Source organism: Halichoeres trimaculatus, unplaced genomic scaffold (assembly GCF_033239565.1).
Source record: "Halichoeres trimaculatus isolate MK-OKI-2021-1 unplaced genomic scaffold, fHalTri1.1 fHalTri1_scaffold_17, whole genome shotgun sequence".
Lineage (NCBI taxonomy): Eukaryota > Metazoa > Chordata > Actinopteri > Labriformes > Labridae > Halichoeres > Halichoeres trimaculatus.
The window spans coordinates 247,149-272,777 of record NW_027437195.1 but is presented as its reverse complement, the minus strand read 5'-3'; the positions used below and the strand labels follow the sequence as shown (position 1 = coordinate 272,777).

General features: G+C 42.6%; 1 protein-coding gene across 3 annotated transcripts in view; it reads left to right on the top strand.

Annotated features, from left to right (window-relative positions):
* The first annotated feature begins 18,835 nt into the window (after window positions 1-18,835).
* The window catches only part of LOC141806368 (mitogen-activated protein kinase kinase kinase 7-like), a 29,819-nt gene continuing 23,025 nt past the window's right edge, over window positions 18,836-25,629 (top strand). The window contains exons 1-6 of one of the 3 annotated variants that reach the window (XM_074691850.1): window positions 18,836-19,260; window positions 20,590-20,700; window positions 21,805-21,870; window positions 22,020-22,065; window positions 25,210-25,348; window positions 25,421-25,545. In XM_074691850.1, coding sequence (XP_074547951.1) covers window positions 19,195-19,260; window positions 20,590-20,700; window positions 21,805-21,870; window positions 22,020-22,065; window positions 25,210-25,348; window positions 25,421-25,545 — 553 coding nt within the window. In that variant the 5' untranslated portion in view covers window positions 18,836-19,194. The remainder of the gene's footprint in view (window positions 19,261-20,589; window positions 20,701-21,804; window positions 21,871-22,019; window positions 22,066-25,209; window positions 25,349-25,420; window positions 25,546-25,629) is intronic. The other 2 variants (XM_074691851.1, XM_074691852.1) reach the window with 2 other exon arrangements.

The following is a 25,629-nucleotide window of genomic DNA, read 5'->3' as shown; positions in this document are numbered from 1 at the left end:
TGCAGCTCTCAAATGAACATAAGCACCAAAAAAAGAACAACCGACCATCTTTAAGTATACACAGCAGAGCTTCTAGCCATTACATTAGGATTGCAATGGATTATGGAGCACAATCAAAATCACTCAGTAATTGCATCAGACAGTATCAGCATTGAGCAGTATTGAAACAGGAAAATCAAGGCAAGGCAAGGCAAGTTTATTCGTAGAGCACAATTCATACACAAGGCAATTCAAAGTGCTTTACAGCTAAAATAAAATCAAATCACAATAGACAAAATAAAATCATTGCATAAAATCATATCATAAAACATTAAACAGGATTAATTAAATTAAATTAAAAGAGGAGAGTGCAGATAAAATACTTTCAGTTGTCGTATGCAATGCTAAACGGAACTGTTTTCAGCCGGGCTTTGAACATTGTCAGAGTTGAGGCCTGTCTCACATCTTCTGGCAGACTGTTACAGATTTTGGGGGCATAAAACTGGAATGAAGCCTCACCGTGTTTAGTCCTGACTCTGGGCACCAGCAGGAGACCCCTCCCTGAGGTTCTCAGAGACCGAGTTGGTTCATATGGTTCTAGCATGTCCGAGATGTACTTTGGTGCTAGACCATGAAGGGACTTGTAAACAAGCAGAGCTGTTTTAAAGTCTATTCTCTGAGCCACAGGAAGCCAGTGCACAGACCTGAGCACTGGACTTATATGGTCGTATTTCCTGGTTCTGGTCAGGACCCGAGCAGCAGCGTTCTGGATGTACTGACTCTGGTCTTACAGCTCGTTCTGAGAGTCCAGTGAGCAGGCCGTTACAGTAATCTAACCTGCTGGAGACAAATGCGTGGATCAGTCTCTCTAAGTCAGGTTTGGACACTATTCCTTTAATCCTGGCAATGTTTTTGAGATGGTAAAAAGCCGCTGATGTTATTGATTTGATGTGGCTGTAAAAGTTCAGGTCTGAGTCCAACATCACCCCTAGATTTCTAACCTGGTTACTCACATTTAGAGAGAGAGTCTGAAGGTGACTGATAACCCTTTCTCTTTGTTTCTGTGGGCCACAGACAATGGTTTCCGTTTTATCTAAGTTCAGCTGGAGGAAATTGTTCTGCATCCACACACTGATCTGTTCAACGCAGTGACAGAGTGAATCTACAGGCCCATGCTCGCCTGCCGTCATTGACACGTAGATCTGAGTGTCATCAGCATAGCTGTGGTAGGACACATTACAGCTGCGTATTAGCTGACCCAATGGGAGCATGTACAAATTAAACAATAGGGGTCCCAGGATTGAACCCTGGGGAACACCACAGGTCAGGGCCATTTGGTCTGAGACACAGTTACCAATTTCAACAAAGAAAGTCCTGCCCTCGAGATAGGACTTGAACCAGTTTAAAGCAGTACCAGAGATTCCCACCCAGTTTTCTAACCTCTGTAATAAGATCCCATGGTCAAAGGCAGCGCTCAGATCCAGCAAAACTAAGACTGAGACTTTGCCTGCGTCTGTGTTCAGGCGGATATCATTTGTCACCTTGATCAGAGCTGTCTCAGTGCTGTGGTGGGGCCTAAAGTCTGATTGGAAAGTATCAAACACATTGTTATGCAGGAGAAAGTCAGTAAGCTGTTGGTATACAACTTTTTCTAGGACTTTGCCTAAGAATTGCAGGTTTGATACAAGCCAGTAGTTATTCAGTACTGTGGCATCAAGACTGCTCTTCTTTAGGAGAGGCTTAATGACAGCATTTTTTAAGGCCTTTGGAAATGTTCCAGTCTGAAGTGAGATGTTGACCAGATGAGCGAGTTGTGGTAACAAACTGCTCAACACAGACTTTAGAAGTCTAGTGGGTAACACGTCAAGGCAGCACGTTGATGGACTCAGACTGCAGATGATCTCTTCAACTGTTTTGTCAGTTACTAATGAGAAATGTGTCAGCTCTGGGTGTCTACGTGGCTGCAGAGTAGTTCCTTGTATTGATGAAATTATTGTACTTTTAATGGCTTGAACTTTGTCGTTAAAGAATATTGCAAACTCATTGCATTTGGATGTGGAAATGAGTTCTGGGGGCAGTGAAGCTGGAGGATTTGTTAATCTGTTGACTGTAGCAAACAGGACACGAGAGTTGTTACTGTAGTTTTTGATGATTCGAGAAAAATAGTTCTCCCTTGTTCTACGTAAAGTCTGGTTAAACACACATAACTTTTCTTTGTAGATCTCATAATGAACCTGGAGCTTTGACTTGCGCCATTTCCGCTCAGCTCTACGGCACTCCCTTTTCTTTGCCCTGACTGAGTCTTCTTTTCTCCATGGCACCTTTTGCATATCTTTAATCATTCTAACCTTGACAGGAGCAATGGTATCCAAAACATTTAAAACACTTGACGTGTAAGAGCTCAACAGGTCATCAACATTAGAACACAGGGCATCATCAAACTGAATCATTTCCTTGAACTGTGTCCCTGTGCTGTCATTGATGAGTCTCCTCTTAACAAATGCTGGTTTGGGTGTAACAGACAGGTCAAAGAAAACACAGAAATGATCAGACAGAGCAACATCGACAACATCCACTTTTGAAATGAAAACATTCTTGGTAATGACCACATCCAAAGTGTGTCCTCTGCTGTGGGTGGGTTCAGTCACATGCTGAGTTAAACCAAACGTCTCAAGGACAGCAGTGAGTTCTTTGGCTTGTTTGTCATGGGCTACACCCAGGTGCACATTCAAGTCCCCTGTTGTGACCAAACAGTCGAAATCAGTGCACACAACTGAAAGAAATTCAGTAAAATCATCAATAAAACAACTCTGAGGTGGTTTGTAGATGGTGATATAGATTATGGAAGACTGTTTTAGCTCCATTTTGAATGACACATACTCAAATGATGAAAAAACTCCAAACAACAATTTGCGGGTGAGTATATTGTCCCTGAATATGGCACAGACTCCCCCACCCCTCTGGTTTTGTCGTGTTTCAGACACAAAACTGAAATGAGGTGGACTAGACTCAATCAGGACTGCTTTAGCTGTGTTTTTGTCAAGCCATGTCTCAGTTAAAAACATACAATCAAGAACATAAGAGGAAATACAGTTATTAATTAAAAGTGATTTGTTATTTAAAGATCTGACATTGAGTACTGCATGTTTAAGACTAACTAAGGTTGAAGTGGGCACTGTGTTCTTACAAGGGATATGGATTAGATTTCTCTGATGGGACAGTCTGACTGTACCTCTCTTATCTAATCTACGGGGTTTGATGATTGTTATGGCTGAAGAAGACAACACTTCCTCCCTGGGTCTCTGGTTGATATGGGGTATAGCAACACAGAGGCCTTCAGTGTCCTAGACAACAGCAGTGACGCTGCTGGTGATAACAGCTGTGGGCACCTATGGTGGGGGCCGAGCTGGGGGGGCTTTGGTTGGTGGGGTAGCCTGGGGAGGGAGGGGGGCTGGATTCTTTTTGGAGCATAAAATCCTTGACCTTGTCACATGTGGCATGAGGGGAACCATTTTGATCCCTGATTTCACCAAGCTTTCAAGGTGATCAGGTAGTCTCATGGGTGAGGGTGGAGACAAGAACGACAGCGAAGCATCTCCGGAGGGTGTAGATGCTGCAGGCGGGTCCCAGGCCTGTGGTGAGGGCTGTGGTGAAAGCTTTGGTGAGGGCTGTGTTGAGGACCTTGATGAAGGCTGTGTTGAGGGCCGTGTTGAGGGCCGTGTTGAGGGCCGTGGTGAAGGCCGTGGTGAGGGCCGTGGTGAGGGCCGTGTTGAGGGCCGTGGTGAAGGCTGTGGTGAGGGCCGTGTTGAGTGCAGTGGAGGTCCCGCTGCGTCTGAATCCTGTTTTCTGGATGCTGGAGGTGCTGCTGTGGCTGAGTCTTTTCCTGGGTCCTTGGGTGGCGAGGCAGGAGCTCTTTTCTCACTCCTTTCCTTTTCTGGGAGCACAGGGCCTGGTCCCGGCCTTTTATGATGCCGCAGAGCATGGAGAAGATTATCCGTCAGTCGACTCACTCCACCTCTGTTCAGGTGTGGGCCTTTTCCTTTAAACAGATCGTCTCTCTGCCAGAAAAGGTTAAAGTTTTCAATGAAATGCAGTCCCCTGGACTCACAGACTCCAGACAGCCATGTGTTTAATTGAAGCAGCCGGCTGAATTTGTTTATCCTCCTGTCAATATTTGGGAGAGGTCCACTGATAAACGTTGTTATTTCCAGTTCATCAAGACTCTCAAATAGCTCATCGAAGTCTTTCTTTAAGATTTCAGACTGATCCTTCCTGATGTCCACTGCACCCGCGTGAACAATCAGCCATTTCACCCCTTGGTGTTTTGCCAGTACCTTGGGTAGGAGTTTAGTGATGTCAGAGACAGTGGCACTGGGATAGCTGCAAGTAACCATTCTGTTCATGCTTATATCAGATATGGCTCCGTCTCCAAGCACAAGGGTATGTTTGACCTTGACTTGTGGCACAGTTTTTCTGTCCGTCTGCTGCTTTGTACTGGCTTCATGGTTACTGTTATGCACAGGAATTTTGCTGTTTGCTCTCTGTTTGTTGTAGTCCATCACATTTGGCTCTGACAGTGGTAAAAATCTGTTTAACTTTATTACAGGTGATGCTGCACATCTTCCATTGATACCAACATTTTGACGTCGCTTTGGCTTAGCACCAAGTTCATCATAAATGTCTCTGCAGAGTCTTGGAAAAGACACGGTATCATTTAGCTTTAAATTGAAGGTGGTTGTTTTTTCACCCTTTCCTTTGAAAGTAAAAGTGGACTTCTTACCACTGGGTTCCACTGGGAGTGTTTCATGAAGTCCTTTTTCAGTTTCCAGGGCAAAAATCTTTTCTTTTGGAGCATAGATTTCCTGTTGATACATCCGACAGCTTTTACAGGGAGTCTCCACTTCCAGCATGTTGAGAAGATTGTAGTCGCAGGCTTGTCAGATAAGTTGTAAAAAAGAAAAAAAAACACAAAATGATTTAAAAAGTCTTGGTTCAATTAAAAGAAAGAGAATAAAATCATATCCAAGACTTGTAGAAAAAGTAGAATGATTTAAAAGCAAAGCAAAGCAGTAAGCAGCAGGAGCAAGCAGAGGCACGTCTGCACTCCTCAGTGTCAAGGCTACGTAAATCATGCAGACAGAATATTGTACATGAAGTGTTTACCATAATACACAAAATAGACACAATGGGGTTATCAGTCAGCTTCCTTTGGGTTCCTGTTCATGTCGGCATAGAGGGAAACGAGGGGGCAGACATACTAGCCAAACAATCACTTAATAGGCGAACAATAGAGATACAAGCTGGATTAAGCAAAGTTGAGAGTAAAGCAATCATCAAAGGTGAAACAAACAAAATCTAGCAAGAGTATTGGGACATAAATGATACAGGGCGACATCTATACAGTATCCAAAAGCAAGTGAGTGCATATAGAAAAGGGGGCAGGAACCCAAATGAAAAAGTAGCTATAACTCAGCTCAGGATAGGGCACTCTGGGTTAAATAATATGTTATTTATGATCAGGGAACTTCCAACAGGACTGTGTCAGCACTGCAGTCAGCCAGAGGCCGTAAAACATGTACTTGAGTGTGGGACCTACAAAAGACAAAGAAGGAAGTTAATGGACAAGTTTGAGAAAGCAAATATAGAATTCACTTTACAAAAGATTTTGGGGACATGGCCAGGGATAAACACCATGATGTAGTTGTGTTTTTAAAGGAAACACAACTGATAGAAGGAGTTTAGGATTTTTTTTATTTTTTATTTTCCTCTGAATGCATATCCTGCTCCACACTCCAGTCCAGCAAGTGGCACCGTCTTTCAGTTGGTTGCCAACTGCCATTAAACCAAAAGAGGAAGAAGATGATGATTTGGTCCCTTTTGAATGCTAGCGGTGCTTTCACTCTAGTGGTAGCATGAGGTAGCGCAGCTCATCCAGGATGGCAAATCAATGTGAGCTGTGGCAAGAAGGTTTGCTGTGTCTGTCAGCGTAGTGTCCAGAGCATGGAGGCACTACCAGGAGACAGTCCAGTACATCAGGAGACGTGGAGGAGGCCGTAGGAGTGCAATGACCCAGCAGCAGGACCACTACCTCTTCCTTTATGCAAGTAGGAACAGGAGGAGCACTGCCAGAGCCCTTCAAAATGACCCCCAGCAGGCCACAAATGTGCATGTGTCTGCTCAAAGGGTCAGAAACAGACTCCATGAGGGTGGTGAGAGGGCCTGATGTCCGCAGGTGGAGGTTGTGCTTACAGCCCAGCACCATGCAGGATGTTTGGCGTTTGCCAAAGAACACCAAGATTGTCAAATTCAAATGCTGGCACCCCGTGCTCTTCACAGATGAAAGCAGGTTCACACTGAGCACATGTGACAGACACGACAGAGTCTAGAGAAGCCGTGGAGAACTTTCTGCTGCCTGCAACATCCTCCAGCATGACCGCTTTGGCAGTGGGTCAGTAATGGGGTGGCATTTCTTTGGGGGGGTGTACAGCCCTCCATGTGCACTCCAGAGGTAGCCTGACTGCCATTAGGTACCGAGATGAGATCCTCAGACCCCTTGTGGGACCATATGCTGGTGCGGTTGGCCGCTGGGACAATGCTAGAGTTCATGTGGCTAGAGTGTGTCAGCAGTTCCTGTAAGACGAAGGCATTGATGATATGGACTTGCCCACCCATTCCCCAGACCTGAATCCAACTGAGCACATCTGGGATATTATGTCTCGCTCCATCCACCAACGCCACGTTGTACCACAGAATGTCCAGGGACTGGCGGATGCTTTGGTCCAGGTTTGAGAGGAGATCCCTCAGGACACCATCCGCCACCTCATCAGGAGCACGCCCAGGCGTTGTATGGAGGTCATACAGGCACGTGGAGGCCACACACCTATTCTTTAATAAATTCAAATAAATTATCCGAACACACTCTGCTGAGCCTCATTTTGACTTGATTAAAGGACATGACATGAAGTTGGATCAACCTGTAGTGTGTTTTTCCGCTTTAATTTTGAGTGCGACTTCAAATCCAGACCTCCATGGGTTAACAAATTTGATATCCGTTGATAATTTTTGTGTGATTTTGTTGTCAGCACATTTAACCATGTAAAGAACAAAGTATTCAATAAGAATATTTCATTCATTGAAATCTAGGATGTATTATTTTAGTGTTCCCTTTAATTTTTGAGCAGTGTATATACAGGGTTCCCACGCATCCTGGAAAACCTGGGAAACCTGGAAAATGACCAACCAGTTTTCCAGTCATGGAAAACTTATGGAAAATGAGAAAAAACGTAAAATGTCCTGGAAAAGCTTGAATGGTCCTGGAAAATTATTTAGTTTTCCCCTGTCCCTCTGCGCATAGCCTAAATGTCTTTTCTCAGCTGGCAAAATTGAGCTGCGGTGTTTCTCTGCCTCCTGCCGTCAAGCCAGCACCCCACATGACGCTGCCAGCCAATCAAATTTGCATGTTTCCTTAGCGCAGTCCTGCTACCCAGTGTTTACTTATCTCTAGATTTACTAACTTATCAGACCCCAGTGAGGACTTATTTTTCTCCCAAGAAGTGCCCAAAATCAGCGATTCAGTTTTGTATATAGTGTGAGATTGTTATCTCCTCTGTCTGTTTCTCCTGTTTCTTCCTATCTATCTATCTCTGATAGATAGATAGATAGATAGATAGATAGATAGATAGATAGATAGATAGATAGATAGATAGATACTCAATAAAATGGTGATAGAAATAAAAAAATACAGCAAAATACAATCTTGGCTACTTAAACAGTAAGTCAAAGAATCTAGATATAAAAAGTCAGATTAAATTAAGATAAACAAATTACTATAACTCTAAAGCATACATTTATAATAGTAAGACACTACACAAAAGCCAAACTAAAAAGATAGCAAGCAGATAATGCTTATGCCTGAGAGTTATAAAAAATATATATTTTTAGGTTCACTATGATACAGTGCAAGAGGTATTGATCATCAGCCCCTAATCTGATGTCTTAGAGGGCTAAATTAACCTAAAATGCCTGTACTGGAGCCACAAAATATTTTAAGCAACAATGGCAATGATTTTTTTTATGCTTGGAAATGCAGGTATAAGATGTTCAAAAGCAACTGCATTAAACAGAGATGAAAAAAAGGAAACAGTTTTTGGTGATTATTAAAAAACAAACATATTCTGTAGAGAAAGTACAGGAAAGGAGGGGGGATAAAATGAAAAGCTGAAGTGAGAATTGCTTAAACCAAAATTGTAACTTAAGTTGTTAATGTGTCAATGGAAGCTGTGGGTGTGATTACCCTATTCTACTTTAAATTTGTCATAATTTCTATGAATGTAAGAGATTATTTGAAATGTATGATAGCAGCCATAGACTGCACATCTTGTAAACAGACATCTTATGCAAAATGTATGGTCCAACTAGGGCTGCAACTAACGATTATTTTTAGTGTCGACTAATCTATCAATTATTTTTTCGATTAGTCTATTTATCACGATTATTTTGTGTTTCAACCTAATTTGTCCTTTAAAATGTGCAGACCTTTATAATTCAACCTGTGTTTTGCATTTTCACTGCATTTACCCAGAGTTAGGTTCTCTCCTCTGATTGGTCAGCCCTGTGTCATGTCTGTTTGTTTGTCTTTATTTCATTCATGATGACGTTAAAAAAAGTAAGTACTAGGCTATACAAAAAATAAAAAGGGGTAAACCTGAAAATGAATGAAGCAGGTAACAGGGAAATGAATTTGTTGTTTGCAGTGTTGGACAGACCGCTTATTAGTGACTTTGTTCTTGTTTTCTAATGTTTATTTGCTTATTGGGGCTTTGCTCTCTGTATGATCCCGTCTGACTCTCTCCCAGCTCTCCATGACAACGCGTTTAGTTTCGTTTCTCTACATGCGCTACTCCCACTTCGCTCATGCGCACTCCGCCCCTCCTCCTCCCCACTGAGTGTTACCGCTGCAGTGTGAACTTGAGAGTGAGAGCTCCATCAGATAAATGTCCTCTCTTTTCAAGAGTTAGGGGAGTTTGGACACTAGTTTGTGACTCAGATCCTGAAAAACTGTAACAGAGAGTGAAGGAGACTCTCTAAATCACGTTATCAGACGCTAAACTCCGGGAGCTGTCAGGCTGTCCAAGCCGGAGATGCAGAGCCTCCGTCAGCGCACGGCGCTCTCTGGGAGTGGAGATTTTTCCTCATCAATATTCCTCACGTATGAACTTAGTGATCTTTTCCCATAAAAGTATCTAATAACACAGCACCTCATGCTGTGAACTGAAGTTACAAATGAGTATTACCCTCTGGTATTTGATTTCATCATGTGACTACCACAATAAAAACAATAATAAGACGTGTCGACTATTAAAATTTGCGTCGATGAATTTTTTTCGTCGACGTAGTCGATTATGTCGACTAACCGTTGCAACCCTAGGTCCAACCTTAGAAAAGGACACTGCTAAGTGTGCGTGTGTCTGGGGGAGGGAGGTTAAAAACTTCCTGGAAAAGTATAGGAAATGTCCTGGAAATGTCCTGGAAAAGTCCTGGAAAATAATCTCTAGAAAAGAGTGGGAACCCTGATATAGAAAGAGGACTGAGCCACAGTGGACAGGTGCAGTGAAACTCAACAGAAAGGCCCACCTCACTCAATGCAAGATAACAGCAACACCTCATCAACATCAGGATGGTGTTCAGAGACTCTCCCCTCTGTAGGTAATGTATAAGTGGTCTAACAAATGGAAAGATGTTTTTGTCTCTGTACTCAGGGGTGGTGGTCCTGGTCCTGAGCGGGGGTTTCTGCATTTCCTTGTATCCTTTGCACCAGTATCTCTAAATGATAACTCTTCCCCTCCCTATTAGATGGCAGGGCTGAACACTGAAACACAAGATCTGTTGTAACCCTGAAAAAGGTAACTCCTTTTAGTTGACCTCATGTAAATGAGTTCAAAAGGGGGAGCTGAAAGAAAATATAGCTTATATATGCCTGCTTTTACTAGCAGTATTATACAAATGTGCTTTACTAACCTTGTTGTACAGATGTGCTCATTGTGGTGGTATGCATTGCAGGACACTTAAAGGGGGATGCTGAGGGCTTCTGGGGTTTTATTTAGCACCCAGAGTGGTGACCACAAGTGAAGTTAATTCTTATACCCAATAATAAAGAGAATCAATTGTCTGTGTGTGTGTGTGTGTGTGTGTGTGTGTGTGTGTGTGTGTGTGTGTGTGTGTGTGTGCGTGTGTGTGTGTGTGTGTGTGTGTCTGTGTGTGTGTGTGTGTGTGTGTGTGTGTGTGTGTGTGTGTGTGTGTGTGTGTGTGTGCGTGTGTGTGTGTGTGTCTGTGTGTGTGTGTGTGTGTGTGTGTGTGTGTGTGTGTGTGTGTGTGTGTCTGTGTGTGTCTGTGTGTGTGTGTGTGTGTGTGTGTGTGCGTGTGTGCATGTGTGCGTGCATGTGCACGCCCCCCACTTGAGGAATGCCAGTCCCAGATCACAGACAGAAGACAGCCAAAAAGAAAGGAGACAACACCCAAAGAGCCAATGAGAAGATGACTCAACCTACATTTTCTACAACTATCTGTTAGTTTATAAGGGTTCAAGAGACAGGAAAGGGGGCTCAGATTTTCAAACTGATCCCAGCAAGAGTTGTAGTAGTCAGGGCTGCATAAATGTGAACCCAGAGATCTCTGTGAAACTATATTCTTTACATATTGTTGATAAATCTATGTGACAACTGAGAACCAGGACGTCTTGATCCTTCCCCACCAACAATCTTCGTGGAACGAGGTGAGAGGAGTAAGGACTCAATTTTTTTTTTTTCTCTGCGGTCACGTGAGTGTGTGGTATCATTTCCGGTTTTTCCTTTACTCTGTGTACAGCACGGTCGTGTCGTTCGCTCTCAATCTATCTTTGTTCGCTCTCAATCTATCTTTTCAATCTTGCCATCTTATCGATCTATAGTAGTTTACACCAAGCACTCTGCCTTTTTTCCCACAAGGGTGTACACTTTTTCGGTGTTTGTAACGACTGGTTTTCCTGTTAGCCTTTTAGCTCCCCAGCACTAGCGATGTCTCTCCACTCTAGCTCCAGCTCTCACTCGGACTCTCCTTCTGCGGCTTGTTTCTGCCCGATGTGTCAGATGTTTAGTTATTCCTCTTCCTCCTTTACGGATAATGATATTTGTATTAAATGTAGCTTATTTGTAGCTCTGGAGGCGAGGGTTTCTGAATTGGAGACGTGGCCCCGCACCGAAGCTAGGCCGTCTTAGCTTAGCCTCCCCCCCGGCAGATCCCGGCCCCCTGCCAAATAGGGCAAATGATGAGATGTTTAGCCGCATCTCCTCATTCAACCGCTGGCTGTCGAACTGGTGTCCAGATAATGGCATGGGTTTTATTGACAACTGGCGATCCTTCTGGGGCAAGCCTGGTCTAATTAGCCGAGATGGCGTTCATCCCACTCTGGATGGCGCAGCTCGTTTAACTAGAAATCTGGTTGATTTTATTAGTTTACCCATCTGACAACTCAGAGTGGAGACCAGGCAGCAGAGCAGCAGTCCTACACCCTCCTCTGCGTTTCCCTTAGTGCAGTTTCCCAGCCACTCCTGTTGTAACATAGAGACTGTGTCGGTTCCCCGACCGAGACCCTTTTTCTATAACAATTAAAATAACAATAACAACAATAATTATTATAACAACAACAACAACTCCTATAATAATAATAATAATAATAATAATAATAATAATAATAATAACAATAATAATAATAATAAAGGAGTGAATTATGATAATCTTATAAAAATTAAAACTTCCGGTGCGGATGAACCACATGACGTTAAAGTCAAATGTGGTTTGTTAAATATTAGATCTTTATCATCTAAAGCTGTGCTAGTTAATGAACTTATATCAGATTATCACATTGATTTACTAGCTCTGACTGAAACCTGGCTGTGTGAGCGTGAATATGTTAGTTTAAACGAGTCCACTCCTCCCAGTCACCTTAATACTCATAACCCTCGAGACACAGGCCGTGGGGGGGAATGGCAGCTATCTTTAACTCTAGCTTTAATATTAGCACTAGACCTAAACTAGGCTTTAGCTCTTTTGAAAGTCTTTTTCTCAGTTTCTTGCATCCAGCTGTAAAAACCGCGCAACCGTTTTTGTTTGTTATCGTCTACCGGCCTCCTGGCGCATACTCTCAATTTCTCTCCGACTTTTCAGAGTTTCTTTCTAATATCGTTCTTCTGTCGGATAAAATTATCATTGTCGGTGACTTTAATATTCATGTGGACGTCGTTGACAATAGTCTTTGTATTGCCTTCATGTCTTTACTGGATTTTTTTGGTTTCACACAGTATGTGAACCATCCTACTCATCGCTTTAACCACACCTTGGATCTTGTTCTTGCTTATGGCGTGGAACCTGTCAACTTGGCTGTCTTGCCGCAGAATCCTCTTCTATCGGATCATTTCTTCATTACTTTTGAATTCTTGCTGTCGGATTTCTCACCTGCGAAAAAAATCATCTTGTCCAGGAACTTGTCTGACAGAGCTGTAGACATTTTCAAGGAAGCTATTCCTGCTGCCTTGAATTCTTGCTCTACTTTTGCAGAGAGCTCTTGTGCTCCCTCTCAGCTTGATCAACTTGTTGCGGATACCACGGGTTCTCTTCAAGCCGTCCTCGATTCAATTGCTCCGCTCAGACAGAGGACTCTCAGACGACATCGTTCCGCTCCGTGGTACAACGCTCAAACTCATGAGCTCAAACAACAATCGAGGAAATTAGAAAGAATATGGCGTTCGACTAAAACAACCGAATCCTGCTCGCGTTGGAAAAATAGTCTAAATGAATATAGAAAGGCTTTGCGGCTGGCGCGTGCAACTTACTACTCGACTCTTATAGAAGAGAATAAAAACAATCCTAGATTCCTTTTCAGCACTGTAGCCAGGCTGACAAACAGTCATAGCTCTACTGAACCATGCGTTCCTCTATCGCTTAGCAGTGAGGGCTTTATGAGCTTTTTTAACAATAAGATATTAAAAATTAGAGATAAAATTAGTAGCGTGTTGCATGCAACCGTGATAGAACCTTCGATCGATGGCGAATTTGCGGAAACGTCGCTTAGAGCTAATATACTCCTGGACTGCTTCTCGCCTGTGGACCTGTCAGAGCTGGATTCAACTGTCACTTCAGCCAAACCATCAACTTGTCTTCTGGATCCCATCCCAGCTTGGCTGTTAAAGGAAGTCTTTCCCTTGGTCGGATCTTCTTTACTAAGGATGATTAATGCGTCTTTACTGTCGGGCTACGTGCCCCAACTTTTTAAGGTTGCTGTTATTAAGCCTCTTCTTAAAAAGCCTACACTTGATTCAGGCTCTTTTGTCAACTACAGACCGATATCTAACCTCTCTTTCGTTTCTAAGATCTTGGAGAAAGTTGTTGCGAGTCAGCTCTGTGATTTTCTTCATAGCAACAGTCTTTTTGAGGTCTTTCAGTCTGGGTTCAGAGCCCACCACAGCACTGAGACTGCGCTGCTGAAAGTAACCAACGATCTACTTTTGGCTTCGGACAGTGGTCTTCTTTCTGTGCTTGTCTTGCTTGATCTTAGTGCCGCTTTCGACACTATTGATCATTGCATTCTCCTATGGAGATTAGAGGGTCTTCTTGGTATCTCAGGAACCGCTTTAGCCTGGCTTCGATCGTATCTTTCGGATCGACATCAGTTTGTTCATGTGAACAACGTCTCTTCTTCTCACACCAGGGTGCAATATGGAGTTCCTCAAGGTTCAGTGCTCGGACCGATTCTTTTCATCTTGTATATGCTTCCTCTCGGCACTATATTGAGGAAACACTCCATAAACTTTCACTGCTATGCAGATGACACTCAGCTTTACTTGTCAATGAAGCCTGAAGAAACCAACCGCTTATCTAAACTTGAAGCATGCCTCAAAGACGTAAGGTCCTGGATGAGCAGAAACTTCTTACTGCTGAACTCAGAGAAGACTGAAGCCATTGTTCTTGGACCTAAACATCTCAGAGAAGCTTTCTTGAACAACATCGCCGCCTCTGACGACATCAGCTTGGCTTCCAGCACCACTGTCAGGAACCTGGGAGTTCTTTTTGATCAGGACCTGTCCTTTAACTCTCACATCCAACAGGTCTCAAGGACGGCATTTTTTCATCTTCGCAATATCAAGAGAATTAGACACATCTTGTCTCGGAGCGACGCTGAGAAACTGGTCCATGCTTTCGTTTCTTCTAGGCTGGACTACTGTAACTCTCTTTTATCCGGCTGTCCTAATAAGTCTATTAGGACTCTTCAGCTAGTTCAGAATGCTGCCGCTCGGGTACTGACTTGGACTGGGAGGAGAGAGCACATCTCTCCAGTGTTAGCGTCTCTACACTGGTTACCTATAAAATCTAGGATAGAGTTTAAAATTCTTCTTTTGACTTACAAAGCGCTTAATGGCATTGGGCAATCGTATCTTAAAGACTTAATCGTTCCGTATAATCCGTCTAGGTCTTTGCGTTCTCAACATGCAGGTCTGCTGGTTGTATCTAGGGTCTCTAAAAGTAGTAAGGGAGGTCGAGCCTTTAGTTATCAGGCTCCTCTTCTTTGGAATAACTTACCGGTTGAGGTCCGGGGAGCAGACACGGTCTCAACCTTTAAGAGTAGACTTAAAACTTTCCTTTTTGATAAAGCTTACAGTTAGAGCTGGATCAGATCTGAACCAGCTCTTAGTCATGCTGCTATAGGTTTAGACTGCTGGGGGGAACTGACACACAGGGCTCCTGTTTCCCTCTTTTCCTGTCACTCTAACTTCTAGTCTTACTGTCCTGTTATAGTTACTGACCATACACCTCTCTGGGAGGGTCTGAGTTTGTCTTGTAGGTTCCTGGGGATCGGTGAAGAAGACGGCCTGCTGCTGTGCTCCTGTCCGACACCAGCTACTACAGCTTTGGATTTGGCCTGCTGGTTTCACCTTAACTGTCGCCACAGCGCCAAACTTCAGACTGCATCTGTTTCTCTCTCTCTCCCTTTCTCTCTGTGTGTGTGTGTGTGTGTGTGTGTGTGTGTGTGTGTGTGTGTGTGTGTGTGTGTGTGTGTGTGTGTGTGTCTGTGTGTGTGTGTGTGTGTGTGTGTGTCTGTGTGCCTGTGTGTGTATCCCTATCCCCCCCCCCATTCTCTCTCCCACTCTCTCTCCTCTATCTGTCTCTCTAACCCCAACACAGTCTCCTCAGATGTCTGTCTAACATGAGTCTGGTTCTGTCCGAGGTTTCTGCCCGTTAAAGGGAAGTTTTTCCTTGCCATTGTAACTTGCTAAATGCTGCAAAGTCCTGTACTCATGGTGGATTAAGATAAGATAAGACTCCTTATCTTGTCTTGATGTTGGGTTTCTGCTAATAAAATTTTATTAACATTTACGGGTCTAGACCTGTAAATGTTTTTGTAAAGTGTCTTGAAATAACATTTGTTATGATTTAGCGCTATACAAATAAAGATTGATTGATTGATTGATTGATTGAAATTAATACATTTTAAGGTATTTTGGTGAGACAGATAACACCTCATTCCAACAGCCTCCAAATGGAGGGATATTATCAATGGTCTTGTATGTCTTCCGTTTTCTTTGGTCTCTCTTTGTTTTGTTTTTTTGCTCTTTGGTCTTGGTCATGGTTGAATTTAGAGTCTGACTGTTTGAAGCTGTGGACAGGTGTCTTTTATACAGATTACAGGTTCAAACAGGTGCCATTAATACAGGTAACAAATGGAGGACAGAAGAGCTTCTTAAAGAAAAAGTTACAGGCCTGTGATAGCCAGAAATCTTGGATGTTTGTGGGTGACCAAATACTTATTTCCACAATAATTTACAAATAAATTCTTCAAAAATCCTACAATGTAAATTCCTGGATTTTTTTCTCAGTTTGTCTTTCATAGTTGAAGTGCACCTCTGATGACAATTACAGACATCTCTCATCTTTCCAAGTAGGAGAACTTGCAAAGTCAGTAGCAGACTAAATCCTTTTTGCCCCACTGTAGACTAGATAGTTCAGAAATGTGTTGTTTGACAATAACACTTTGTGAACTTTTATATGGATGTAATACAAAAGAGAATTTGACACAAAGCAGATTTTTAACTGGTTTTCCTCTGCAGTGCAAGTGTAGTGTTGTTCTCCGATAGGCCTTCCCTATTGTCTCCTTGTACTTTGTACCAGTAGCTTTTCAATTTAATCTTTAATTTTGTTGTATTAGCAAGCAGGCCAACAAAGGACAGGCAAATGTGCTTTATAGAGTTAAAGACTAAAGTCTGGTGTAAAATTCAGTACAGAACATATTATGCAATGTTCTGCAGTGAAATATTCATGGAGAACCGTCTGGTCTTATATAAAACAAAGATCATCACTTAATGTGCAAGGATCTGCTGTGATAGATGTATGGAAAACAGTCTGGTGTTTATTACAGAAAAGATCAGAACAAAATATGCAGTGTTCTAGGAGTGATTAATATATGAAGAAAAGACTGGTCAAAAATACATTTAAAGAATGTAATATGTAGCAGTCTGCAGTGATAAATTTAGGGAGGATAGAACAGTGTTAGACACAGTAAAGAATATGACTTATTGTGCAGAATTCTGCAGTGATTTATTAATGGAAAACAGTCTGTTGTTTTTTACAGTAAAAAAAACAGTGTGCAGTGATCTGCAGTGATATAACTATGGAGGAAAGAACAAGATAAAATACAGTAAAAAACACAATGTTCAGGGTCTGCAGTGATATATCTATGGAGAAAAGAACAGTGTTGAAGAAGGTAAAGAACATCATATGCAATTGTTCTGCAATGATTTATTTATGATGAACAGTCTGGTGTAAAATACAGTAAAGAATGCAATGTGTGTGTTCTGCAGTTATAAAGTTATGGAGACCAGACTGGTGTAAAATACAGTAAAGAAGATGTGGCAAGGGGCAGAGGAATACTTCTTTTTTTTTCTCAGTTGCAACACCACCTGGGGGCTCACAGGAATTACACTATGTTTTACAGACAACAGTAATTCCCACATGTCACACTGTAGTGATACATTTATGGAGAAGAGTCTGGTGTAAAATATAGTGGATATATAGTAGACTCTGTCTCATGCTTCCATTAGAGGGAAAACACCGCCAGCATTTAAAAGTGACCAAAACATCAGCCAGAAAGCTCAGGAACTGAGAAGTGGTCTGTGGTCATCACCTGCAGAAGCACTCCTTTATTGGGGGTGTCTTGCTAATTACACATAATTTCCACCTGTTGCCTATTCCATTTGCACAACAACATGTGAAATTGATTGTCAATCAGTAGCCACGTATACATGGACCCAAATATTCTGCTTGCATTCGGTTTTGTTTGCTCAAGCGGAAAGAATTTAACCTTTGTATACACCTCATTCTGAATGAAAAGTGCCAATCCAAATGGACATTTAATCGGTTCCACAGGGGTGGAATACTCCTTTCCCCAAACCGATTGAGGTTTCATGTATCCACTCAAACAGAAAGTTGTCAGGGTACGTTCTTTCAGTGCATGCTCAGATATGACGTAAGACGCAAGAAGTTCCTCAACTTTAAAATGTTTTTGATCCAAACTTTGAAAGAAATTAACATAATATCAAGACTGGAAAGACGGAAAACTCCTCATATAACCGTGGCTAGTGTGATTGACTTTGAGTTACACTGTGTTGTTTGGGTGTTCCCTTATTGTTTTGAGCAGCGTACAATAAAGAACATAATGTGCAGTGTTCTGCAGTGATATATTTATGAAAAACAGTAATTAGATTAGTAGAATGCAGTAAAGATCATCACTCGAAGCGATATATTTCTGGAGAACAGTCCGGTGTAAAATACAGTTAAGAACATAGTATCTAGTGTTCTGCAGTGATATATTTATGAAAAATAGTCATTGATAGAATACAGTAAAGAACATCCCTCAAAGTGCAGTGTTCTGCAGTGATATATTTATGGTGAACAGTCAGGTGTTAGTCACTGTCAGTCTTTACTGTTCCTATCTCCATCCTGTGTCTCTACGTTTAGCTGAGAGCGTCTCCTGCAGGTCAGAAGCGTTGTAGTATCGTAGTACATGTAGCTTTTTTGGTTTGCAGATGTTTTCTTCCTTTGCATTTTATTTTTTGCTTTGCATCCTTTCTCTATTTTGCAGTGTCCTTGATGATTATGCATTTGTCTACGTTTCTTGCAGCACGTTTTTCAGGTACACCACATTCCTCTTTTTGTATCTTGTTTAGATGTGTGTTTGTGTTGTGAGTTTACATTGTTTCTGTACTTGCAGCTGTTTTTCTCTGCATTCTCCGCTGTGTTTCAGCACGTTTGGCCCTTGGTGGCCACCACACATAAGTTCTGGAAAGTACATCCTAACCTGCAGGGCTGTTATAAGGGTAGATCAGTTACTCCAGAATTAAGTTCAGACACAAGTTCCTGTGTCGTAAGCACTATTTTCCCCAAAACGTCACTGTTCCAGGGGAGAGATCTTGTGGTTGAAAAGCACCATCCAAATTCAGACATGAAAAGTCTGACAATGATTATGTGACTGTCTTTGGGAAGCAGGTACATCTAACAAAAAAAAAAGAATAAACTGACAAAGAAACAGACATTAGGAAAGGAAAAAGAAAGAAAAGAGTTTTGAAAATGGGTGTGTCGGTGTAAGTGTTGTGAGAGAGAGACAGGGGGCTGCCTGCTGCTGCAGACAGTACTGTACGGCCCTGCAGGCTTAACTGAAAGTTTTAATGATGGAAATATTGTTTGTCGCCCCCTTGTGGACACTTTGCTCCTCGCAGAAACAAAACAAAGCTGTATTCAAGAGCGCTAAGCTGCAGTGTTCGTGTTCTATACCTCTTGCTCCGGATTTAAAAACCCAACCCAGTCTTCAAGGCCAGATTGAAGTGTTGCTCAGTGTTTTTAACACCTCATGCGACAGCTTGATGGTTTAAAACGCTCGTTTGAGCCGCTTTCCTCTTCCATGACACGTGGGACGTTCAGGAGCACTCGGGTGTTTTATTAACGCGACATGAGCTGCTGCTGGTGGTTGTCTACTTCCTGAATTCACTGCTACAGATAAAAAAAAACGATCAACCGACTGAAGCCACAACACAACACATCCAAACCGACCCCGACAACAACAAGAAGGGCCACGGTCTGAAGTGCACCACCGACGGCTTGAGTTGAGAAGTGTCCCCCTGCTCTTTCGCCGTGATGGTGGAGACTCCGGCCGGCTGTCTCTTTGAGGACATCAAGTATGAGGACATCCAAGTAGAAGCGGTAAAGTTGTCCACCAACACTGAGCAACGGCTAGAACTATGTGATGCTCCCTAGAAAGGATGGGGGAAGTCTTGGAGTTTGACCAGAGCTGTGTATTCTGTCTGTTCATGAACACAACAGGCTGCTTGTGTTACAGCTCGATCTCTCCGTCTGTGAGAACAGTTTCATACAGTCTGCTCCAACCCTTCACTAAGGGACTCTAAACTCACCGTTTTCACAGTCACAGCTAGGCCCCAGCTGTTAGGAAAGGCTGGGTGAGCTCCCAAACACGCACACATGGTATGTGGACCAAAGTTTGATCACTTAAATCAAAGCCTGATGTTTGGGGGTTCGGGCTGGGTCTTGTTTTCCAGGGACAATTGATCTTCACTGCAAGACTTCAAGACACTGTCTTCAGTGAAAGAGCTTTATCCTCAAGTGAAAGATAGGAATACCACTTGAAAAATAAAATAAATGTAAAAAGTCAGTCTGGGGACAAATTGTGACCCGTGGTCCATTTTTATTCACCCCCTCACAATTAATATTCTAAATCAGTGATGCTCATATTGGGGTACATGTACCTTAGGGTACTTAGGAGTACTGCAAGGGGTACTAACACTTGTTAATAAAAAGTTACATCACAGCAAAGTAAAAAATAATAATTTGATCAAAAACAACCTTATCAACAGCATTTGACTACTGTGTCCATGCAACATCAAACAGGGCACCATTTCCACACTGAGCATATTTATTCATCAAATATATGATCTGTCAAACTACTTGGACTAGACGGCCTCCATCTGTCTGTTGTTCATCGAGAGAACATTACATTTGCCTGTTGATGTGGACTGAGCACAGGCACTGTTTATTTAGAAGCAAATATATTTATATGTTTGGCGTCCAGGCTCCAGCCTCATCACTCCTTGAGATGAGGCTGACATAAGTTTACACAGCAGCATTGAGGAGGGTTAAGCAGAAATACTGGACACAATCCCCTCTGAGCTTGCAGGTGGCTGCTGGGGTATGCAGCAACACAAATGCAAAGCATCAGAGGCATTGACAGGCAGAGGAAGAGATGGGAGAGATTTCAGTTTAAATAGGCCACCACATTGAGAGGCAGAGTACGTGATTGGAAGATGGTTATGAGGAGTGAGACTTGATATGTGCATAGCAGTGCTGCTCGAGTTTTCTGCCTAAACTAGTTTGCAGGCTTGCCCCATTTATTACTTGTGTTTAGAGGACTTGCACTTGTGTGTGTGTGAAGGATAGCTGGTCAAGGCATTGAACATTTCCAACATGATGATGAAGTTGCAGTGCCAACAGTTGAAGTTTGCTGTGGTGTTTCCACAGGCTGTCGGCAGAGGGACATTTGGCGTGGTCTTTAAAGCTATCTGGAAAGGAAAAGACGTTGCCATCAAGACCATCGAGAGTGAGAATGAAAGAAACGCTTTCCTTGTCGAGGTTTGTTAAACACCTTTTCTCTTGGCAGACAGGCGTTTGCTTTAGGGGTGCACCAATCACAATTTTCTTGCCGATCACTGGCCATCGATCTTTAAAAAGCCTGACCTGTGGATACTAATTTGGGCTGACACCAATTTATATTTTTTATTTTTTATAACTGACATCACCTTCAATGTTTCAATCTTATTTTATTGAAAATCATTGTACAATACTTGTGAAACAATAAAATCTTTATGTTTCAACTTTAACAACTGATAAAGTGCCCTGAGTTTTAGGTCTGAGAGTAAAAAGCAACAATGGCTGGCTGTCAGACCTTCCCAGAGGTATATAAGATCAGTTTCATTTGTAAGGGTGGGCTGATCACGATCACCCATCACTGATCACTGATCACCAATCACTGATCTCCCAAAATTAAGGTTGGTAATGATCAATCAGTGCATGTCTAGTTTGCTTTATTTAAAAACCAGAGAAAAACAAAGTAAAGTGACATTACAAGGTCCTGCTGACTGAGCTTCTTGGGAAATATGGTGAATGTTTGAAACAAAAGTCTATTTTTCTGTAAAACCTGGAAATGCTGTCTTTGGATCCAGCATATTTCTGAAAGCTCCATTTCCTGAGGATGGTGGAGATGTAGTCTTAATGTCGGACAGAAATCTTAAAAGTCTTCAATAATATGACATGTCTCTATGACACACCTTTACCTGGCATCACTTTTTCCACTTCAGCCGTCAGTGAAGGTGATAAAAAGCCCAAAACACTAGCAACAGTTCCTTAAAGTAAGCCGCTGAGACACTAGGCTTAGGTCAGTAAGACGTTCAAAGCTTGTTTTTATCCTGTTAATCTATTTATCAGAATCTTTCGTTTGTCTGTGCTGCAGACTCTGGTGCAATCAGGGAACCTCTGTGCTGTGCTGGCAGTATGAGCTTGATCTGAACACCTCATGAAGTGAACTCAAAAACTTTCCGCACAGACAACAGTCTGTGCGGTGGTTCCCAGAGATATGACTGATACTGCTGCTGCTGCTGGTGATGATGATGATAATGTGGATGATGATAATGTGGATGATGATATTCAGGTGTATTTGAATGTTTGGTGTGTGCACAGCTGCGGCAGCTCTCCAGAGTGAACCATCCAAACATTGTCAAGCTGTATGGCTCCTGTGACAATCCAGTAAGTGTTCAATATACAAACACAGCCTCTTCTATTTCATGTAATCCCAGAAAGCATTTCTTTGTTGTTCAGAAGGGCTTGATTACTGCTAGGCATGTGTATGTGTGCATTTTCAGCTGTGCCTGAAAGTGAACTGATGTGTCTTTTAGGTCTGCCTGGTCATGGAGTATGCAGAATGTGGCTCTTTATACAACCGTAAGTCCTGTTGTTCACTTCCAGCTCATTCATCCTTTGACAGGAAAAGCTCCTCTACTGTTAGAGCAGAAAACTTTTATCACATCCAAAATCATGTATTTATAAAGACAGACCATGTTGAAGAACAGTGGGTCAATGTAAGAACACAGCTTAAACATGAGTCCAGCTTGGAGGCTCTGAGTCCCACTTAAAAGCAGGAGTGTCCAAACTCAGAAAACAACCAGAACCAGCAGCTCTGACTGACACTTTTATTAACAATGAAAGCAATAAATGCTCTGATAATTCTTTTTTTCTGAGTGGTTCCTGTAAAATCAATCCCACAGTGAATTAGATTATTCCAGTTGAGAGGTGACTATTCTACCACTGGGCCACAGCCACCCCAAGTGTGTGTGTGTTGTTGTGAAGTTAGATAGTGAGCCAGTTTAAGGACGGGGTCACACTGGCCAATCGTGCCGTGCCTAAGCACGCTTCAGCCGTAAAGCACGTTTGGAATTGCCAGTGTGACCGCAACCGTACCGTGCTCAAGCATGATTCCCTTCCGTGCTTCGGCACGCTTCGAAGAGGTGGGCTTCGGCACGGTTTACTTCATGCACGAGCACAAGCACGCGGACAGCGCGTGTGATCCATTACGTATAATCACCGTGAGCGCATCTCTCGACAGTCATTTTTAACAAAGCTGTTAGAGGGCTGTGTCGGGTGAAAACGACTTAATAAAAGTCCAAAAGTCTCTAAAGTTGTAGCAGTGCTCTCTGTGTCTCATTGTGCTGACTCTGATGAGATCGCGCTTCATATACCCGCTATATTCAGATACACGCTAAAGTCTGGTTCATATTGGGGTAGTGTGACCGCCGGCCGCACTCTCCAGCTGGGGATCGGCGCTGCAGGGGGGCAATCGTGTTTAAGCACGGCACGTTTTGGAGGGCCAGTGTGACTGCGTCCTTAGTTTCACGCATCAATGCTTGGCCGTTTTCAGTTCAACAAAGTTGTTAACGTGCACCTTCATTATTCAATCTTGTGCCGACTCCCTCACAGTTTGATTTCTTAAGCTGTATGCAAAAGTACAAAAGGAGTTACATACATGGCTTTGATTTCTAGGGCTCCTGTGAACCGGCCGCAGCTTGTCGAAAAAGCCAGTGCAGGGAGCGAAATTTGGCATTACTCTGCTTACGAAGCCAATAGTTGAGGCGGCTTCTTAAGCTAAAAGACTGATCAAAGCCCGTCCATAAGGCTTACTACTGACACACACGGAGGAAAACCCTACAAACAGGATGAAGAGCCTCACTGTTCACCATCCTCATCTCTCACAAAAGTCAAACGAGTGTCAACTATTTTGTGACAAGCAAACTAGTTCACCACTGCTTGTAGTTGATACGACAAATAATTAGCGTCGTATACACCTGAGGTGTAGAGCACACACAGCCCTGAGTCACAGAGCTGTGTGGTGATGACACAGTTTAAATAAGTGACAAGTAGTTTTTTAACGTTAACGATGATTGAAACCTATAGCACACTCAAGTGTTGCATCCGTGAAAGAGCTTAAATAAAAAGAGTACAATTTTTTAGAGTATTCGTGGTAAAAGTGTGCTTTTAATTATCTCAACACATGCAGTGTGAGTTTAACTACAGTGTGCTGAGCATGAAAACAATATATGGCTGTTCAACAGGATTATTTTACCTGCTCATTACTGTAAAACAATGACTATTTTCTGGTTTTCTATTTAGTTGAGTTATACTTAAGAATTAAAAATGAGTAAAGGTTTCCTTCAGGAATTGATTCTGCATGTAATCTATAAAACTTTGTGTGTGTGTGTGTGTATGTGAAATATTAGCACAATTTACAAATCTTCCTTAGCCCCACAGATTCACAATCAGATGTTGGAAAAATCAGCAAATACTCTCTTGAGGCAGCCTTCCCTCCAAGCTGCTTATTATGTTTATTTTGTGATGTTTTAGGTTTTGTTTTGTTTTTGATTTTTAGAATCATAATTTTGGTATTGTGACAACACTTCCGTTGAGTACCATTACGGATTGCCAGGTACCGGGCATTGGTACCATATCATTTGAAATGTGAAAGGTACCTACCCCTAGTCTTGGGGCCAATTGAAGATAGACCGGGGGCTCTTTGAAGATGGACCTGGGCCCCTTTGAAGATGGGCCTGGGGCTCTTTGAAGATGGACCTGGGGCTCTTTGTAAGATAAGATAAGATAGCTTTATTAATCCCTGATGGGGAAACTGGTATGCCACCATTCGCACAGTTCACTCATGCACATAATACACATCATGACATTTAACATAAATAAATACAAAGTACAAATACCAAATGACATGATCATGAAGGACAATTACATAGTCAGTAGTTCACTAACTGCTAACTTACACTAACCGCTCTCCTACAGGCAAATTGAAGGGGATCCTGAAAGGTGGAAACCTGGTGGCTCAGGTGACCCAGGACAATCCTCTCAAAACATTTCATAATGTGTGAGGTCAGGGCTACAGGCCTGAGGTCACTAAGGCCACACACATTATGTGTATTTCTGTTCTTGGGAACAGGCACAATACCAAAAGTTTTCCACAACACTGGAATTATCGATGTAGACAGGGAAAGTGAGAACAGTGAGTGCAGGACTGGGTACAACTGGTCGGCACAGACTTTGAGTGTGGGTGGAAGGACACCATCAGGACCTGCAGCTTTATTAACCTCAGGCACTTTAGTTGCTGTCGCACCTCTTCAGCTTTAATTGTGACAGGTGAACTAAGTCCTCAGGACCACTCTAAGCAAGAGATGAGAGAATGTAGTCGAGACAAGAAGAAAAGTCAAACACAAGAAAACATTTTTTAAATAAAAAAAAAACTTTATTATTAAACAAATTGGTATTTTTTACCACATAAACACAAAAAAATGAACCAAAAATTGCTACTGTTGAGTACCAGTACCGATTGCCAGGTACTGGGCATCTGTACAGTATCATTTGAAATGTGAAAGGTACCCATCCTTAGACTTGGGGCCCTTAAATATAGCCCTAAGGCTCTTTGAAGATGGACCTGGGGCCCTTTGAAGATGGACCCAGGGCTCTGTGATGGTGTAAACTGTGTCTGCTCTTTCCTGTATTTGCTTACTGTATCTGTTATCCTTTACCTTTCAGTCCTGCACAGCACAGACCCACAGGCTCACTACACGGCGGCCCATGCCATGAGCTGGTGTCTGCAGTGCTCTCAAGGAGTTGCATATCTGCACGCCATGAAGCCAAAGGCCTTGATCCACCGAGACCTCAAACCACCAAAGTAAGAGTCCATGTATGATCCAAAAAAATCTAGGTAACACCGTTCAGGGGTTGAAAGTGTGCTGTGTCTCAGTCTGCTCCTGGTGGCTCGTGGGACCGTGCTGAAGATCTGCGACTTTGGGACTGCTTGTGACATTCAGACCTACATGACAAATAACAAAGGCAGCGCTGCATGGATGGCTCCAGAAGTGTTTGAAGGTAAAACACAAACTTCACTACTCAGCCTGGTCCAGGAGCTGCTCTGAGGCTCTCTAATGACCAGATGTTTGGTACTGATAAGTG